General features: G+C 45.3%; 1 protein-coding gene across 2 annotated transcripts in view; it reads right to left on the reverse strand.

The window, feature by feature from the left end:
* Positions 1 to 20,980, reverse strand: part of DSCAM (DS cell adhesion molecule) — a 609,674-nt gene that overhangs the window by 170,565 nt on the left and 418,129 nt on the right. For both annotated transcript variants that reach the window (XM_073584700.1, XM_073584699.1), the window contains exon 21: positions 1,590 to 1,743. In XM_073584700.1, the coding sequence (XP_073440801.1) occupies positions 1,590 to 1,743 (154 nt within the window). The remainder of the gene's footprint in view (positions 1 to 1,589; positions 1,744 to 20,980) is intronic.

Consider the following 20,980-nt stretch of genomic DNA (forward strand, 5'->3'; position numbering starts at 1 on the left):
AACGCTACATGGGCACACAGCCTAAAAGAAGCTGAGCTGTGATTGGTTGCTATGAGCAATAGTTTTCTAACTCCACGACACCTCAGCAGAAACTGCCATGGTGGGAGAAATCTACCAACCCCGGGAACATAAGCTCCCAGCCATTGTCTGCCCCCCAGAAAGGAGCAGAGCACATGACAGGGGGTAGGGGTAGGAGTCCGATGGCTCTGGCTGACAGGATGATGTGGGGTATTAGGGGTAGGAGTCCGATGGCTCTGGCTGACAGGATGATGTGGGATATTAGGGGTAGGAGTCCGATGGCTCTGGCTGACAGGATGATGTGGGATATTAGGGGTAGTAGTCCGATGGCTCTGGCTGACAGGATGATGTGGGATATTAGGGGTAGTAGTCCGGTGGCTCTGGCTGACGGGATGATGTGGGATATTAGGGGTAGTAGTCCGGTGGCTGTGATGGGATGATGTGGGATATTAGTGGTAGTAGTCTGGTGGCTCTGGCTGACGGGATGATGTGGGATATTAGGGGTAGTAGTCCGATGGCTCTGGCTGACTGGATGATGTGGGATATTAGGGGTAGTAGTCCGGTGGCTCTGGCTGAGGGGATGATGTGGGATATTAGGGGTAGTAGTCCAGTGGCTCTGGCTGACGGGATGATGTGGGATATTAGGGGTAGTAGGCCGGTGGCTCTGACGGGATGATGTGGGATATTAGTGGTAGTAGTCTGGTGGCTCTGGCTGAGGGGATGATGTGGGATATTAGGGGTAGTAGTCCGGTGGCTCTGGCTGAGGGGATGATGTGGGATATTAGGGGTAGTAGTCCAGTGGCTCTGGCTGACGGGATGATGTGGGATATTAGGGGTAGTAGTCCGGTGGCTCTGGCTGACGAGATGATGTGGGATATTATAGTGAATGCGGTTATGCGGAGTGGGCAGGGCTATACACTCAGTATATAGAGAGAGACAGATATAATCACTATAATTTGTTATAACTAACGGCAGTTAGTTACTATGACCGGGCAGCACCGGGCTCTTCAGCTAGTATATATATATATATATATATATATATATATATATATATATATATATATTGTATTTTTCAAGAGGCAATTTCAAAACACATTACCTGGATTTCAACAGATTTCTATGCAGAGGAAGGCTATATGTGATCAGCAGCCAAGGGGGTGATATGTACGGTAAATATGCGGTCCCTTGGCAAAACTAGCAAGGAACTCTAATCCATTTCAGGCTCTACTTTATCCCAGTCTCCTTTTTTCCTGGTCTCCCAGTGATCTTAGTCCTTTTTCTCACTCTTAGTTCTGTACCTCACCTGAGTGAAAATCTTCTCCAGTGGTAGCTACCATTGACAGACTATTAGTTATGCCCATTATGGTAGCTAAATCCTTGAACATAAATAAGTACTACCAGAAATCCATCTGAAGTATGAATATTGTGAGAGGAACCATGGCTCATCCAACTAATAATCCCTGAAGGCTCATCTCTTACTTTCCTACCCCCAAAACATTTCCACACCTAAATTTTCCTTGCATTCCCACTAAAGAAACACCAAACAAAACGTGTAATAATAAAATTATTACCTTTAGCGGTCGGTTCAACAGTAATGATGTCGCTGCTGTTGCCTCTACCGGCAGCAGTCACGGCTACCACCCACACACTGTATTGTCTGTTCCGGCTCAGGTTTGGTATTCGATAAAAAAAGGAGTCTGGGGCGGCTTCAAATTCACTGATGACCTAGAATTAAAATAAGATTGATTGTAATAAAAGAAAAAAAAAAGAAAAAAAATAAGACTACAAGATTTTAATGTCGAGATGCTCATAACACAAGTTAGTCATGGTCATTTAACTGATGAGTTGAGGACTTGGAGGAGATATAATGAACTCCAGTGGGCACACCAAGGTAAAGAAGGAATTTCATTAGATGTGCCCACATGCAAGGCAATCACGTCTCCGGGATCATGACTTGCCAAATAGGGGTCATTGAAGCTCCATTTTGTCGATAGGTGGTGGTGGTCTCCACCTACTCATCACAAGAATCAGACATGTCATAGGTTCACAGCTACCCCAATCTCTAGGTCTTTATGTTCATCTTTCTCCATAAAGTGGAGACCAAAAGCCGTTTTCTAGCACATCTGTCTGGTTACAGATCTTGGAACCCCTATCCAAAGTGAGCTCTTCACGGCAAAATGTTATTGACTACAAACATACAAGGTTAATGATACGAACATCACATCAGAAAGCGGTAAGCCCTTTAAACCAACGTGCGTTAGACATAATCTCTGCTTTTCCTTCCTTTATTATAATCCTCCTAATTGCTTTGGGCAATGTATTTTATATGTGAAGTATAAAGCCAAGAAAGTTGTCTCATTAAGGAATGATGGATTCTTCTTCCCACGTCTAAAGAAACATTGTGGGGGTCATCGTGGGGGAATGAAAAATTTAATTGCAGTCCTCTGGTTATGAGCGGATCATCCTTAATCTCAAAAAACAATAATTAAGAAGTTATTTATAGGTTTAAGAATGCCAAATACTGTTTAGAAATGGGTCAAGTAAATGGATTAAAAAAAAAAAAAAATGGAATCTCCCTACGCCAGTAGCTCGTGTTGGTGCCCCCTTCACACCACTGGTTTGGAGGCCTCGTTAGAAGATGTTTGGTTCTTCTGATCTTATAAGATAATTCTAGGATTGGCTTGTGTCATGATCCAGGACGGGGTTTCGCTTTGACCCATCCTGGTCTGACTGAGGGTTAATTGCTCCGCCTCTCCCTGGCAGAGGGCGGCTATTTAGTGCTCACTGGACCTAGGTCCGGTGTCAGTTATACTCCTGCCCTCGGTTGACCTTGTGCGTACGTGTGCCTTGTGCCTGATATCTTGCTTGCTTGTTTGGTTTTGATCCGGTTCTGTCCCTGTTACGAGTTCTGCCTGTCCCTCTTGTACTGCGCTACCTCTCGTGTATGACTCTCTGCTTGTGACCCGACTTCTCTCTGCTCATCCCCTTGGTACCACGTCGCCCTCTTGTGTATGACCTTTAGCTTTGTCTGACCTCCCGTCTGTTTATCCCTCCTGTACCTCGCTGTCCGTACTGTGTATGAACTCAGTTTTGCCTGACTCTGTGTTTTCTGTCTTCTCTGAAAGCAGGACGCCCCCTTGCAGTCATGTGACCGTAGGTACTGTGCCAGCTTGCTAAACTTCATCACTCAGGTCCTGTGCACCTATACTTTCTGACTGTCCTGATCCCCAGGGGTCCCTACAGTGCGAGTGAGTCCCTGCTCAGCGGAGGCTGTACGCCGGCGCTGTCAGGATCCTGATAGCTTGTTTACCGGTCCCCTATTAATAAAATGTCCCAGCTTAGCACACATCTTTCTAGGAAATTCAGAGATGTTTTGGCCAACACAAGTAATGTACATGGTTACCTAAAGAATCAACAAACCCAACATTACAGGGGATGATATATAAACCTCACCTGACCATAACGCAAGGAGCAGAGAAGGGAAATATGGGAAAATATGGAGTCTACTTCTGTCATGACTTAGCAAAACTGACTTTTCTGCATAAAAAAATTAAAAGGAGAAACAACTTAAGGGGTTGTACAATATAACAAACCTAAATCCTAAAAATCTGATTTTTGACTGAAGAGCAATTACTAAGATTGTCTTTTGCTCTGGCGGACCAGTCTTGTCTTGTATTGCACAGACAACCCATTAAAGTGATTGAGTACAGTGCAATGCTTTATTTAACCTGTGGAGGAGCTGTAGGAAAATTAAACACTTATTGTCAGGTTCCTACAGATTACAGCTGTTTGCTGAAGGGAATACTTATCGAGGGATCCTTCTAAGGGTATGTTCGCATGTCATGCTTTTGCATATTTTTTTTTATCTGCAACAACCACCTGAGTACAATACGTGCAATTTTTGCTGCGCTTTTATTAGTGTTTTTCACCTATTCTTTTGAGTGGGGGAAAAGTCTTGCAACAACGCTGAAGAAATGACATGTTTTATCTTGGCAAAAAGCAGTAGGGCACAAAATACGTATGGGGAAAAAAAAGACTTGCTGTGTGCATGAGAGTTTAGAAATATCAATGGGGTGGTACTGTAAAATGTTGCTTAAAAAACCCTGCAAAAACGCCACATGTGAACATACTCTAAGGCAGCGTATTTGGTGTGTACTAGTGATCAGTGAACGTGCTCAGGAAAAGGTGTTATCTGAGCATGCTCGTGTGCTACCGAGTGACTTCGGTGTGGTCGAATAATATGTTCAAGTCCCCGTGCCTGCATATCTCGCTGCTATTCAACAGCCTCAAGACATGCAGGGATTGCCTAAGGCTAGTTTCACATTAGCATTTACGGCCGCAGTGTCGGGCTGCGCACGGCCGCCACTAAGCCCCGCCCCTGCCGCGCCTCCACCGGTAGCTCCGCCTACGGACGCAAGACGCTGCATGCGTCCTGCATCCCCTACCTTTAGCACTGGGGATGCAGGCCATGCGCAGTATGCAAATTGCAACCTGTTGCGTTTTGGCGCTGGTCGGCACAGCGTCAAAAGGACGCATGTGCTGCCAAACGCATACTGCGCACGGCCTGCGTCAACAGTGCTAAAGATAGGGGACGCATGTAGCGTCATGCGTCCGTAGGCGGAGCTACCGGTGGTGGCGCAGCAGGGGCCGGGGCTTAGCGGCGGCCGTGCGCAGCCCGACGCTGCGGCCGTAAGCGCTAATGTGAAACTAGCCTAACAAACAGGAAATTCCTACATGTGTTGCAGATGTCGAGCAGCTGCAGAGATTCAAACATATTTTTCAAGCACGCCGAAGTCACTTGGTAGCACAAGAGCATGCTCAGATAACACCTTATGCGGGCACGTTCGCTTATCACAATTGTGCACCCTAAGGCTATGTTCACATGCATCATCTTTTTTTGCAAATAAAAAGCTTTTTTTTTACACTACCAGCAAAAGATATGAAACTTAAGAAACCTGATGCTTGCGCTTGCTTTTTTCCCCTAACTGAATTTTAGAACTGCAGCGTTTCTGAAATCTGCAACATGTCAATTTTTTCAGCTTTTCTGCAGCATTTTTTCATCCATAAAAAGCAATGAAGTGAAAAAATGTAAAAACGTATCAAAGTTCCGCTGACTTTTTGAAGCACTTTTCGCAAATAAAAAAAAAATTATTAAATATGTATTGTAGACAAAGCACGCATATAATTCACACCTAAAAAAAACACTGCAAAAAAAAAAAGAGTAAAAAAAGCCATGAGAAACAGCAAAAACACTGATAAATGGGTATTTTGAACACAGTGTTTTTACTGCCAAGAGCGCTGGTTTTGGCTGCAGAAATGGACTTGCGTGAGAACACAGCCTTTGGGCTCATTCAGATGTTTTTCTCGTATGAATTCTATCTGTGTTTTTCATAAATATAACTCATACATAGTCTATAGTGCTGTTCACATGTCCGTGGATTTTTCAGACCAAATAGTGGGCAAAAAAATCATGAAGACCCATACAATATTGTGAGTTACAGATCAAATCCAACAGGACAAGTCTAGGGGTCTGTAAGGAAATCAGACAGCCTTGGATGGCATCGGTGTGCTGTCCGTTTTTTAACGCACTGTTTGATAATAGAGAAGATTCTGAAACATCATATTTTCATTTTAAAAAACTGATGAAATTCTGATGGTAAAAACTGACCAAATGCTGATGAGAATCGGATCAAAAACGCCGATGAAACTTGGACGGTACTTTGAGTAGGAGAAAAAAATTACTGATGAAGTAGGGACAGTCCAATGCGGTGAACCCCTGAGTTTTACCTACTCAACCCATGGCTTAATATGTAAAGAGATGGTTTAGCCCAGGTAGGCATGGACCCAACGACCCAAGTGCATCTCCCAACGACCCAAGTGCATCTCACCAGGTTGGTCCAGCACTAACATTGGAAAAAGTCAGACCAATATAGTTCTATTTTAGAAGAGCAAATCCCACCTCAAGGCCTGTCCTTAAAAGCAAACGTTACAGCTTCCAGTGATTGCTAGCCAATTGCTACTCTCCAAAAACAACCCATTGTGACTAGCATTAAATATAATGATACATTTTATAGGTGTTAACTTCATGATCGTAATCTCAGAGGTACGAACGTCATTGATGAAGTACTTGAAGTTACACCTGGGTTGACAATGGACATGGACAGGCTGATGGAAGAGTTCAGAACTCATATGTTCCTGCAAAAATAATTCGTCAACGTCTTGAAAATCTTCTGGGTGTATCGTATTCAATACTTCACTGTCATCTGCCAACAAGGAGCTCGTTAGTCACGTCTTTTGTCACTTGCATCATCTGAAGTCCATGATAGCGACTGTCCACACTTCAGCAATTTCGATGTCCAAATACAGAATAGTAAAAATAAAACCTCAATAAGTTTAAAGTTGACCCCAGTTTGTACAAAGCTGAGCTAGGAGGCCCACTAGGTTCCTATATGAGGACTACAGAAAAGAAGCCACATCAAGAGGCATGACCCATACCACTAGTCAGCGCCCATGTCTGGACCTTTGGCCAACTAATGAGCTAAAGGGCATTTGTAAGATGCTACAATGCACAACAGATCTGAAAAAAATACCAACAAAAAGCAATTGCGCTCTTTGGTGGTGGTCGTGACTTGTAACAGCTGAGAAGCAGAATGTGCTTTGCTATTGATAGGCAATCGTGTATGTGAAGTGCGGCAACTCTGCTGACGACCCAACAATCTTCTGAGATTTGCTCTTTACAAGGAAAAGAAAACCTCAAGCGTTAGCACAATTACCAAAACACATATGCTTGGGCAAATTGTATTTGGATTGGACAGCTGTGCAAATCCTCTTAATTTGACTCTTTTATTAGATTACTTGTTTTATATTTAAACTTCAACTTGCACAATGACGAGAGGGTGAAGACGAGTCCTGAAGGAGCCAGGAAAGAAAACACAAGCGGGATGGAGACGAAAATGTAAGAGCTGAAGAAGTTCTGATATTTACCTGCTGGAAAGTGCAGATGTTTGGAGCAATTCTTGCATGATAGTAGTTATATTCTTGTACATAGGGGCAGTATTATAGTAGTTACATTATTGTACATAGGGGGCAGTATTATAGTTGTTATACTCTTGTACATAGGAGCAGTATTATAGTAGCTATATTCTTGTACATAGGGGCCGTATTATAGTAGTTATATTCTTGTACATAGGGGCAGTATTATAGTAGTTACATTATTGTACATAGGGGGCAGTATTATAGTAGTTATATTCTTGTACATAGGGGGCAGTATTATAGTAGTTATATTCTTGTACATAGGGGCAGTATTATAGTATTTATATTCTTATATATAGGGGGCAGTATTATAGTAGTTACATTCTTGTACATAGGGGGCGTATTATAGTAGTTATATTCTTGTATATAGGGGCAGTATTATAGTAGTCATATTCTTGTACATAGAGGCCGTATTATAGTAGTTATATTCCTGTACATAGGGGCAGTATTATAGTAGTTATATTCTTGTACATAGGGGGCAGTATTATAGTAGTTATATTCTTGTACATAGGGGGCAGTATTATAGTAGTTATATTCTTGTACATAGGGGCAGTATTATAGTAGTTATATTCTTGTACATAGGGGCAGTATTATAGTATTTATATTCTTATATATAGGGGGCAGTATTATAGTAGTTATATTCTTGTACATAGGGGGCGTATTATAGTAGTTATATTCTTGTATATAGGGGCAGTATTATAGTAGTTATATTCTTGTACATAGGGGGCAGTATTATAGTAGTCATATTCTTGTACATAGGGGCCGTATTATAGTAGTTATATTCCTGTACATAGGGGCAGTATTATAGTAGTTATATTCTTGTACATAGGGGGCAGTATTATAGTAGTTATATTCTTGTACATAGGGGGCAGTATTATAGTAGTTATATTCTTGTACATAGGGGGCAGTATTACAGTAGTTATATTCTTGTACATAGGGGGCAGTATTATAGTAGTTATATTATTGTACATAGGAGCAGTAATATAGTAGTTATATTCCTGTACATAGGGGCAGTATTATAGTAGTTATATTCTTGTACATAGGGGGCAGTATTATAGTAGTTATATTCTTGTACATAGGGGGCAGTATTATAGTAGTTATATTCTTGTACATAGGGGCAGTATTATAGTAGTTATTTTCTTGTACATAGGGGGCAGTATTATAGTAGTTATATTCTTGTACATAGGGGGCAGTATTATAGTAGTTATATTATTGTACATAGGAGCAGTAATATAGTAGCTATATTACTGTACATAGGGGCAGTATTATAATAGTTATATTCTTGTAGATAGGGGGAAGTGTTGCACTAGTTATATTCTTGTACATAAGATGCAGTATTTTATAGGTATATGCAAAGACAATATAATACTACCCATATTCTTTTTACATTCCTATAGGTAGTAGTACTGTTTTCAGTATGTTCTTTATATACATCATGTAATATGTATAGTCATGTTTAAATGAATGCAATAAAATTTCTACCACTAACATTTAAAATACATGTCAGCACTAGAGGTTGTGACGTATTAACCATTTGTCTTAAGTGTTTGTGTTTGCCTTTAATGAAGCAAAATTTGATTTATTTTTCAAATCTTGCATATAACAAGGTAGAAGATGGATGATCCTTCTAGGAGGTGACCATAGGTAGGAGAACATCATCATTTAGACATATTAGTGGGTAATAAACTTTCAAAAGACAAGCAAAGAAAAATGTACACGGTAATGGATTATAAAGTATAAGCAGAGTTGTTACTGCAAAGGACACAGACAAAAGAGAAAGGAGGGAGGGAGAACCAAGAGTGACTGAAAATTTCCATTTACCAAATGGCTTTCATTGTGGGTCGCTCTCCCAGGGCTGTGGGGTACTCGGTACCAGGCCGGTCTTTCAGAGGGGAATGTCACAGCAGCGGTGACCCGGTCCGTGGACCTGAGCGCCCATGTAAAAGGGGTTAAGAGTGATGGAATAAAGTTTTTTTTTGAGTGGAAGATTCGTGACGCCACCTGTGGTGTTCAGCAAGGAAGGTGTTAAGCCGACGCTGCGAACAAATCCTCTGGGACAGATGGTGTGGTGCAGCAATGATGTTGTAGCCCTCCACAGGCAGGGCTGTAGTCCCAGGGCAGTGTAGATCGGTGTTGGGGAAGAGGGTGCAGTGTCTGGCACAGAAATGTAGCAGTGCTGGAGAAGTTGCAGAAAGAAGGCAAGGACACAGCGGAATGTAGTTTCTTTACTTTTACTTTGTAAGTGCAGTCCAGGGTCCAGATTACAGATGGCACAGGAGCTGATTAGCCTGGAAGCAACTCAGGAATCTCTCTATGCAGATAGGTTGTGTAGTCTCCTACTTAGCGCTTACTTGAGGTACATGCAGTACTGTGCTACACTGACGTTCCTCCTTCTTCTTCCCTTTTGGATCTACCTTGTATGGCAGACAGCTGTAGCCTTCTATCTCCTTTGGCTCACACGTCGCTGTTGTGCCTCCGAGTCTTAGAAGGGAATAGAGCATTTACAGCTTCCTATTCCTCTGGTTTCTGTTGCAGGACCGTCAGAATCCATACAACCTTGGAGACCAGGCTCCAGATCATGAGCTCCAGCTGGGAACGAGCTCTCAACTCCGCTCAGTCCCCCAGCTTCTCTCTCCACGTCTACACACTTCGGCCCTCTCACACTAACTCCTCATTTCCCTTCCTGGCCCTCAGAGAGCACTCCTCCCCCAATTCTGGTTCAGAGCTCCCTCTGCTGGCTCGGAGTGGGAACTGTGTTGCATGTTATGGTTAACTGCTAGAGAGACCCTTCATTGCTTCCAAGCCTGACATCACCCTCCCTGGAGGAAGGCAATGCCACTGTGGCGACCATACTCCTGGGGGCGCCACATTCGCCCCTAGTGCAATTCAGTACTCCTGGACTGATAAAAAAAACATATGAACATATAAACAATTATAAATGTAGAAGATTTAAGAAAAAAGAAAAATTACAAAAACCAAAAGCTCCAAAAATAGTCCTGTGACGATTAGTCCATGCGTCAATGTCCATGGTCCATTCCTGGGCAAATGGTGAACTATGTACAAAGGTAGTTTTTGACCACACCTAGTCCTATGGCCCAATTGTCCATCAAAACTGGAAAATTGAAAAAGGGGATTTCTTACAGAGTCTCTGTAGGCACAAAACTTAAACGTTACATATATACATACAATTTAACATTTACATGAACTAATTTATACACGATATCTGAGGGGTGGAATACCTTGTGTTATGATTGAGTGACCGTAGGAGGCAGACACAAAAATAGAAGCTACGTCCAGAAAACCAGAGGAGCTGGCAACTATCCGATTGCAGACCCCTGAACCTATCAACACAACTAGCAGTAGCCGTGGGGGGTACCTACGGTGCCCTAGACCCCTCGAACACAGCCGGAGGACTATATAGCCTAAAGATAGAAAGGGAAATCTAAACTGCCCCAGAGCAGCCCCAAAGTAAAAGGCAGCCCCCAACATATAATGACGGTGAAGCAAGATGAAAAAACACTGACACAGATAGAAAGATAGGCTGAGCAAACGTTGGGGCCCAATCTAATCTAAACAGGAAAGGAAAGGAAAGGAAAGCTGCTGTCTGCAATCGGCAAAAAACCCTATCAAAAACATAGGCCAGCAAGCTGAAATGGAAAAACACCCTGAAGCAACTAAGCTTCAAAACTAAATCAGCACTCTGGTATTTTCAGGAGACAGAGCTAAGGAGTTCAGCTCACCCCAGCAGGGAATGGCTGAAATCCAGAAAAACCAAAGCAAAGCACAAATGCAAAAAGCCAGGAGGAAAACTTAGCTTTAGCAGAGCAGGAATTCAGACTGGACTCCAAGGATACCACAGAGAAATCACCCGCAGGGAGAATGGGCGTATGCAGCCTTATATCCAGTCTGTGACTCTACTCAGCCAGTCATCATCATTAATCTCAGGTGTCTGATAATCAGACTCACTACCTCTCCTTATCAGAAGAGGGAGTTCCTCGGGCCTCAGTGATGAAGGGGAAAATGAACTCACAACAACCTTGGGTACTACGGACAGACCTACGTAGCACTGGTGTTGTTGGGGATCTCACTGGTTGTCTGTTGCTAACCACTGGGGTAGTGTGTACTGTACTGGCTACAATACTGGTGGTTCTGCGCAGCACAGGGATACTAGATTTCCTAGGACCACTTCTACTCACTGTGGGCATGACAGATTCACCACTGGCAGGGTGAGAATTCTCTTGTTCCACTGCTGGTGTAGCATCTGCTGCTTGCACTTGCTGATTTTCAGGGTGGTCTTGAGTCACTTCTTCTTGCACTACCAGTTGGGGAAAGGTCAAAACTGGCACCACTATGGCATTATTTGCGCTAGTCCAATTTGCAGGGAATTCTCCAAGTACAGTGCTGACCTTTTCTTCTTCCTCTATGGGTTGGATGTTGTTTTGCTCTTCCATTCTTTCTTTTAACTGGTCAGGGCACAATTTCAAATGATCCCTTGATACTGCTGCTGAGGTTTCTCCCCCATCATTACTCGTAAGGCACACCTTGACGTTATCAAAATTTGATGGTAAGATGGTGTAGGGTTCAGCTTCCCATTGGTCATCTAATTTATGCATCCTCCTCTTCCTTTTTAGGACTTGTTCTCCTGGTGACAAGGGAACTGCAAGTGCATGGTGATTGTGTGCCTTTCTTGTTTTTGTCTTGCCTGAGCTAGACTCTTTTCTACACACTCTTGTACTCTTCGATACTGTTGCTGCCGCTCTGTGTCCCAGTCAACATCTGGTGATGTTACTTCAGGTGTAAGGACTCCCATATCCAAATCAATATGCAGCTTACCAGGCCTCGCTCTCATTAGGTAGGCTGGAGTGCAGTTGGTGGAATTCACAGGAATGTGGTTGTAGAGCACTACCAGATCTGGCAACTTTTCTGGCCACAGATTCCTCTCTTCCAAAGGCAAGGTCTTCAGTAGGTCGATCACCACCTGGTTCATCTTTTCACACATGCCATTGGTCTGTGGATGGTACGGTGTTGTCCTGATCTTCTTGCAACCATACAAGTTACAGAATTCCTGGAACACTTCTGCCTCAAAAGCTGGACCTTGATCTGTAAGCACTTGCTCGGGATATCCGTGTGGTCTACAAAAGTGCTGTTGGAATGCTCTGGCTGCTGTCCTGGCTGTTTGATCCTTGACAGGCACGACTACCAGGAATCTCGAGTAGTGGTCAACGATGGTAAGAGCATAAATGTAGCCTGAATGGTTATTGGGACCAGCTTCACACGGTCCAGAGCAACCAACTCAAGTGGTTGTTTGGTTATTATTGGCTGCAAAGTAGCTCGCTGGCTGTTACGGTCCTTCCTGCGCAGGTTACATTATCCACACTCCCGGCACCAATTTTCAATGGCTTTCCTCATACCAGCCCAGTAGAGTCTCTCCCGGAGCAAAGCCTCCAACTTCTTCCATCCAAAGTCTCCAGCTCCATTGTGGTATGCTTCCAAGACCAATGATGCTTCCCTCTTTGGGACTACCACTTGCCAAACCAACTCATGAGTGCGGGCATTGATACTCCTCCGACACAGCTTGCCTTCATAGGTGAACAGCCGGCCTCTTTCCTTCCACAACTGCTGGGTTTCTTCAGGAGCATCCAACTCTGGGCGTGAGTCAGCTTGTGACAGTAGCTCCTTCACTAGGCGGACTGCGGGGTCGCTATCCTGCGTTTCTGCCCAGTCATGATGAGACAATGGATTTAGGGTGGCCTCTTTCAAGCCAAACCATCTGTTTCTCACTCCTTGGGCACGTTGGGCCACAATTGGCCGGTGGAAGGCAGGTAACTCGATTTCTTCAAGTGCCTCAGGGTCTTCTCCTGCATCTGGCAGATTGGGCATTCTGGACAGCACATCAGCATTGGCATTCTTGTGCCCTGCTCGGTACTTGATGGTGAATTCATAGTTAGACAGCCGAGCCATCCATCGCTGCTCCAGTGCACATAGTTTGGCAGTTTCCAAGTGAGTCAACGGGTTGTTATCTGTGAAGATAGTAAACTTGGCTGAAGCTAGGTAATGCTTGAATCGTTCAGTCACAGCCCAGACTATGGCGAGGAACTCCAGCTTGAAGGAACTGTAGTTGTCAGGGTTCCTTTCAGTGGGACAAAGCTTCCTGCTGGCGTAGGAGATCAATCTTTCTTTGCCATTCTGTACCTGTGACATTACTTCTCCCAGTCCCACGTTGCTGGCATCAGTATACAACACAAAGGGTTGGTCATAATCTGGGTAGGCCAGAACTTCATCTCCTGTGAGAGCCATCTTCAGTCGAGTGAAGGACCTCTCCAGCTCCTCATTCCATTAGAATGTAGGACTCTGCTTTCTGGCCATCTTGGGCTGACCCACCAGAAGATTTTGCATAGGAGTGGCTATCTCAGTGAAGCCTTTGATGAACCTTCGGTAGTAGCCTACCAGCCCGAGGAATTGACGTACTTCATGAAGGTTGCTGGGCTTCTGCCAGTCCCGGATGACTGTGACTTTGTCAGGATCGGGTGCCACACCTTCTGCACTCACTACATGACCGAGGTACTGAACCTTGGGCTTCAGGAGATGCATTTGGAAGGCTTCAACTTCAGGCCAAAGTTGGACAAGGCTTCAAACACCTCAGCCAGGTGCTTCAGATGGTCTTCATAAGTCTTGGAGAAAACAATGACATCATCAAGGTACAACAGGACTGTCTCGAAGTTCTTGTGTCCCAGACAGCACTCCATCAGCCGTTGGAATGCCCCTGGGGCAGTGCAGAGCCCGAATGGCATGTAATTGAACTCACAGAGACCCATTGGTGTTGTAAACGCTGTTTTCTCCTTGTCTGCCTCTGCCACGGGAACCTGCCAATACCCACTAGTGAGATCAAAGATGGAAAAATAGTTAGCAGTTTTAAGTGCAGCTAATGACTCCTCAATTCTGGGTATTGGGTAGGCATCCTTATGTGTAATGCTGTTAATTTTTCTATAATCAACACACATTCTCATGGTACCATCTTTCTTTTTCACAAAGACTATTGGAGCTGCCCAGGGGCTACAACTGTCTCTGATCACCCCAGCATCCTTCATTTGCTGCAACATACCTTTGGCACATTGATATTGTGTTGGGGGTATAGGCCGGTACCTTTCTTTAATGGGTGGATGATCTCCAGTGGGGATATGGTGTTGAACCCCTTTTGCCTTCCCAAAGTCTAGGGGGTGTTTACTGAATACCCGGGCATATTTCTGAGTCACTCTGTAAACCCCATTCTTTTGGTATGAAGGGGTGGAGTCAGTCCCCACCTGCAGTTGCTTTCACCATTCCTCCAGCTGCTTTACAGAGCCATTGTCCTCCACCTGGTCGGATGAGACCAAGGGCTCTGCTGCCTGTATTGCGTTGGTACTGACAGTAAGCAGCTTAGCATCTGTGGATACCGAGGTATTGTGGCCTCCTCCTCCCCACAATTCAAGAGGCATACAGGTACCCTCCCTTTACGTACATCAACTACCCCTCTGGCTGTCAGGACAGTGGGCCTGCTATCAGAGTACACTGGTTCTACTATTGCCTGGTAATCTTTTCCTCTGAGGCTGCCCGACACCAAATCAACATTTCACATCTGGGGGGTATTGCAATTGGGAAAGAATCACTCACTCTGACGCTGCCAATTTCTCCGCCAGAGAGTTCTACCTGCTGTCTTTGCATCAGGGCTCTGATCTCCTTCTGCAGGACTCGTTGTTCACTGGAACCTGCAGTCTCAGCCTCCTGTTGCAACAAGACAATAACCTCGGAAAGACAATTTTCAATCACATTGGTACCAAGAGTCATCATTGGGTTACATTCTCGTCGATCAATATCCACAACTATCAGACCTTGAGATTTTAACTCTACTCAACCCACTTTAACCGTAATTTCTTTACATCCCACTTGCGGTAAAGACTGACCATTACTGGCAACTACTGTGAGTTCATCACGTGGGCCACGGGTAAGTTCAGAGTCAGCCCAATACCGCTTGTAAAGGATATATGGCATAGTTTTCACCTGGGAGCCAGTGTCCAGCAAAGCGTTCATGGGGATACCGTCAATCACCACTGGGAGGACCGGTCTCCCTCCAACATACTTAGCTCACCAGTTCTTTGGGCCTTGTGGTCCTACTCCTGGGGGTTGGCCCTCTGCCCCAGGGGTTGCCCGTTTAAATAACAGAATCTTGCGATGTGGCCTGCCTTGTGGCAGTGACGACAGATGGGACGTCCGTCCTGGTCACAGAGATCCTTGGTTCTCCCTCGGAGTGGCGGGATCCTCTTCTTCCTTAGCCACGGGACATCCTCTGGACTGGAAGCCAGCTGGATCTTCTCCTTGGAGGATATCTGCAGGGACTGCACAGTCTTGGCAAGGGCAGCCATACCTTTGGTCAACTCCTGGACCTGAAGGCGCAGTTCTGCAGATGGATCTTTGTCCAGAGTCTGTGCATCAGCCTCCACAGGGATGGAAGGGAAAGATGTTGCTTCCTGGTGGTATGTAATCGCTGGGCACCTAGGGGGCACTGGACAGCTGACATTTGGTTCATGCAGCACCCGGATAGCCCTGTCTTTGAAATCAGCAAAGTCTAGGGCAGGGTTTTGTAGGGCTATGATGCGCAGCTGTGCTCTGTGGGTACTGGATAGGAGTCCCTCAATGAATTGCTCCTTTAACGGTTCGTCTCCATCTTTCACACTGTCTGGGTCAATCTGCTTGACGGCTTGCAGCGCCTCCTGCAGGTTAAGAGCATAGTCCCGTATACTGTCCTGCGCTTTCTGCTTACACCCAAAGGATCTCCTCTTGATTTCAGCGGCAGTACGGATGTCAAAGGTGCTTTTTAGCTTGGCCAGAATCTTTTTAACAGTCTCTTTATCAGTGTCCTGCCAGGCTTTTACTTCTCTCTGTGCTGCACCTGTTAGCTGCCCAATAAGTATGTTCACCTTCTGGCTTTCAGACAGAGGATACACTTCAAACAAACTGCACAGTCTCTCTTTGAAGTCACTCAGGGTATGTGACTCCCCTGAATACTGCGGTAACCATGCTGCTCCCGGTATGTAAGGCATAGACAGCGGGATTATGGGGACCGCTGCGGTGGGTGCTATTGGAGCCGCAGCCGCGTTGGGCCCTGCATCTTGCGGCGCTGAGGGGTTGGCGGGGGCATCCGCCGCTGCATCGGTGCGTGCCTCCGACATTCTCTTCCCCCCAGTTAACGTTAGCCAGGCCCCGGGGTTGAGCAGGCTTACCGGCTGCAGCTTTGCAGGTTGGATGATCGGGGCTGCAGGCCTCCGCTTCCCACTTCTCGAGCGCTGGCCTCTTCCCGCGCAGCACTTCACTTCTTTGCGCTCTTCGGCTGGCTCCGCCCATGACGGCCCGCCTCTTTGGGTTCCCGCGCGCGCCAAGCAGCGGGATAAAGGATAAAGGTGGCACTTTCACAAACAGTCTATAGCACACAACACAGTCTCTGGCACACAGGACCCGGGGACACCGGGCTCCGTAAATTCTATTTGTGACGCCAAAATGGGTCGCCCTCCCAGGGCTGTGGGGTACTCGGTACCAGGCCGGTCTCTCAGAAGGGAATGTCATAGCAGCGGTGACCCGGTCCGTGGACCTGGGCGCCCATGTAAAAGGGGTTAAGAGAGATGGAATTAAGTTTTTTTTGAGTGGAAGATTCGTGACGCCACCTGTGGTGTTCGGCAAGGAAGGTGTTAAGACGACGCTGCGAACAGATCCTCTGGGACAGATGGTGTGGTGCAGCAATGATGTTGTAGCCCTCTACAGGCAGGGCTGTAGTCCCAGGGCAGTGTAGATCGGTATTGGGGAAGAGGGTGCAGTGTCTGGCACAGAGATGTAGCAGTGCTGGAGAAGTTGCAGAAAGAAGGCAAGGACACAGCGGAATGTAGTTTCTTTACCTTTAGTTTGTAAGTGCAGTCCAGGGTCCAGATTACAGATGGCACAGGAGCTGATCAGCCTGGAAGCAACTCAGGAATCTCTCTATGCAGATAGGTTGTGTAGTCTCCTACTTAGCGCTTACTTGAGGTACATGCAGTACTGTGTTACACTGACGTTCCTCCTTCTTCTTCCCTTTTGGATCTACCTCGTATGGCAGACAGCTGTAGCCTTCTATCTCCTTTGGCTCACACGTCGCTGTTGTGCCTCCGAGTCTTAGAAGGGAATAGAGCATTTACAGCTTCCTATTCCTCTGGTTTCTTTTGCAGGACCGTCGGTATCCATACAACCTTGGAGACCAGGCTCCAGATCATGCGCTCCACCTGGGAACGAGCTCTCAACTCCGCTCAGTCCCCCAGCTTCTCTCTCCACGTCTACACACTTCGGCCTTCTCACACTAACTCCTCATTTCCCTTCCTGGCCCTCAGAGAGCACTCCTCCCCCAATTCTGGTTCAGAGCTCCCTCTGCTGGCTCAGAGTGGGAACTGTGTTGCATGTTATGGTTAACTGCTAGAGAGACCCTTCATTGCTTCCAAGCCTGACATCACCCTCCCTGGAGGAAGGCAATGCCACTGTGGTGACCATACTCCTGGGGGCGCCACATTTGTGCATCATCTAACAGTCAGCGACTTAAAGGGGTTGTATACAGAATCCAGCGGGTCTCTGGTTTCAATAATCCCCAGAATTTGAAAAAAGGGCAAATCTAGAGGGACATTCCTCCTGCAGCACCTATGGCAGTATACATGTACTATTGCTTGGCGGCAATTCAAAGAATTAGCCAATAACGTGGCACATAGACTATCTGATTTTGTGATTTTTAAAGCACCTTTAATGGACACTGTGTAATGCTTCATTTCTTCTGCGGTGGCGCTAAAGGGGATTTTAGCAGTTTTTTTTTCCAGGTTTCCACACATACTAGAGCTGCCTGTTGGGGGTCCAAGAGGTATATATCGCCATTAGATTACTGCCTGCAGTAAAGCATGGTTTTGCTGCCTTCACCACTTACAAGATAAAACTACTTTTAGTGGATATACCAGTCTAAAATGTTCACTAACTATCCGAATTCTCATGGTCTGTAACTAACTCCATTATTTTTCAATGGCAGGATCCTCTCCATCTGCATTATGCCAGTACTATAGATGTTGGAACTGCTTTTCTCTCACTTCCCAGTGTGCATTGCTCCTGTTATTATTCAATGGCTTGCCTACTCTCAAGTGAAAGCCACCTCTCTGCTAGGTCTGAATGCAATTTCATTTCCTGTAAAAATACAAAGACCTGTCCCCAGTCTCTATAGAGAGACAAAGACCTGTCTCCCCCCACATCCTATAGAAAAACAAAGACCTGTCCCCATTTCCTATAAAGAGATGAAGACCTGTCCCCACTTCCTATAGAGAAAGACCCACCCTTATTTCCTGTAAAGAGACAAAGACCTGTCCCCAGTTTCTATAGAGAGACAAAGACCTGTCTCCACTTCCTATAGACAAAGACCTGTCCCCACTTCCTATAGACAAAAACCTGTCCCCACTTCGTATAGAGAGACAAACACCTGTCCCCACTTCCTATAGCAAGACAAACACCTGTCCCCACTTTCTATAGAGACGAAAACCCGTCCCCATTTCCTATAAAGAGACAAAGACCTGTCCCCACTTTCTATAGAGATGAAAACCCGTCCCCATTTCCTATAAAGAGATGAAGACCTGTCCCCACTTGCTATAGAGATGAAGACCCACCCACATTTCCTGTAAAGAGACAAAGACCTGTCCCCAGTTTCTATAGAGAGACAAAGACCTGTCTCCACTTCCTATAGACAAAGACCTGTCCCCACTTCCTATAGACAAAAACCTGTCCCCACTTCGTATAGAGAGACAAACACCTGTCCCCACTTCCTATAGCAAGACAAACACCTGTCCCCACTTTCTATAGAGACGAAAACCTGTCCCCATTTCCTATAAAGAGACAAAGACCTGTCCCCACTTTCTATAGAGACGAAAACCCGTCCCCATTTCCTATAAAGAGATGAAGACCTGTCCCCACTTGCTATAGAGATGAAGACCCACCCACATTTCCTGTAAAGAGACAAAGACCTGTCCCCACTTCCATGAAGGATCCGCCCCACTTCCTATAGAAAGGCAAAGACCAGTCCCACTCCCCGTGGAAAAAGACCCACTCTCTCAATTCATATAGAGAGACAAAGACCAGCCCCCTCTTCCTATAGAAAGGCACAGACTTGCCCCCGCTTCCTACAGAAAGGCAAACACCAGCCCAAACTTCCTGTAGAAAAAGCTGGCCCCACTTGTTATAGAAAGGCAAAGACCAGCCCCCACTTTCTGTAGACAAAGCTCCACCTAATTTCCTGTAGAGAGAGAAAGACCAGCTTCCACTTCCTGTAGAAGGAGCTTGCCCCACTTCCTGTAAAGCGACAACGCTCCAAACCAACTTCCTAGTTTCCTAACAGCAGAGAAGCTGACTGTAAACTGCCTCAGTTACACAAATTGGAGACATGTAGAGGCCGGCATGTTGGAGAGATTTTCCAAGCTGAAAATGTCATTTTGCGTAATTACATTTTGTTACTCATTGACAATCAGATGAAGTTTATCGAAACAGTTGTACTATTTACTTGTGTTGATGAGACCCATGTGCTATATTCTATGAGATCATAGAATCAAGTGTTCAATTCTCTATAGCGCCACCATAGGAGCAATATGACATTATTGCTCCTTTGGTGATAACCACTGAAATTCATAGGTTGTCTTTTTAATCAATGGCCATGTCGGGGCCTCCAGAGAAAGCTAAACACTCTTTATAGCAGCTCTCTACGGACAACCCTCCTTTATCAACTCTAAATGCAATATTATGCTGATTTACGGCAAATGATTTTCTAAATTAGACAATCCTTGTAAGTCTCAGGAATGCAGAGCCTCCTTAGGAGGAGATGTCATAAGCCCCAGGACTAGTTGATAAAAAGTTATCCACCTACAGGAGGAGAATTAAGTCAGCGATGATCCAAGTGCACGAAACAAAACATCCATAACATCTCCTGCTAAATATAGGCTCAATTACAGAACTGTGCCCCGAGCTGATGATATAATGTCCCGTATTTACTAATGACGCCTACTTGTGCACACAAGGGCACCGCAGCTCTGTCTACTCACAGTCCGCATCCCCTTCAGACCACTAAGTAACTGGATCATATGAACCCCTATGCTGCCATATAGAGAGCTGCAGAACATAAAAAGTGAGTAATTTATGTTTTCCATTGCAAAATTAAATGGACGGTAAATGTAAAATCTCAGGTCCCCATGATCACACATACAATCATCAATCATGGTCGAAAGCACCCTTGAAATAGTTCCAGAAGGTAAAGTATTTCTCCCAGAAAATTATTGCAATTATACATGTTTTGTTATACATGTTCATTTATTTTGTGTGTATTTGAACAACACCAAAAAAAAACCTGAAAAAAGGCAAATTGAACATAATTTAACACTGAACCCAAAAATGAGCCGGACAAAATTGTTAGCACCTGTGGTGTAGTGACCACTGCTAGGGGGCACTGTGTGGGTGTCCTAGGATGGACGGATAGCCATGTCCAGAGTGGTAACAGGAGCAGGGTCCTAAATGACCGTTATGTATCCCAAGGTGGGTGGCCTTGGGATGAAGGCTTGATTATGTGCAGATCAGCAGAGCTGATCTTTTGTTCCAGTGTGTTAGGGAGAAGCCTTTTAGGTGATTGGTGAGATGGGTGGGATCAATCACCTACAAACCCACCTAGGGGTGGGTGTCTAGAACGGCATAGTAAAGTATATGTGTGTGAATGATTGAAGGACCTGTGATGACGTCATAGCCATTTGATCCGGTGGGCGTGGCTACCGACCATATAAGGTGGCCAGGATAGGTCACATAAGTGAATGCTTGGACCCGGTTGGTCCGTATGGAAGGTCTCGTCTGGCTGACGTGTCTGCCTTCTTGA

The sequence above is a fragment of the Dendrobates tinctorius genome, unplaced genomic scaffold (genome assembly GCF_039654945.1).
Source record: "Dendrobates tinctorius isolate UK_male_01 unplaced genomic scaffold, ASM3965494v1 ptg000084l, whole genome shotgun sequence".
Taxonomy (NCBI): domain Eukaryota; kingdom Metazoa; phylum Chordata; class Amphibia; order Anura; family Dendrobatidae; genus Dendrobates; species Dendrobates tinctorius.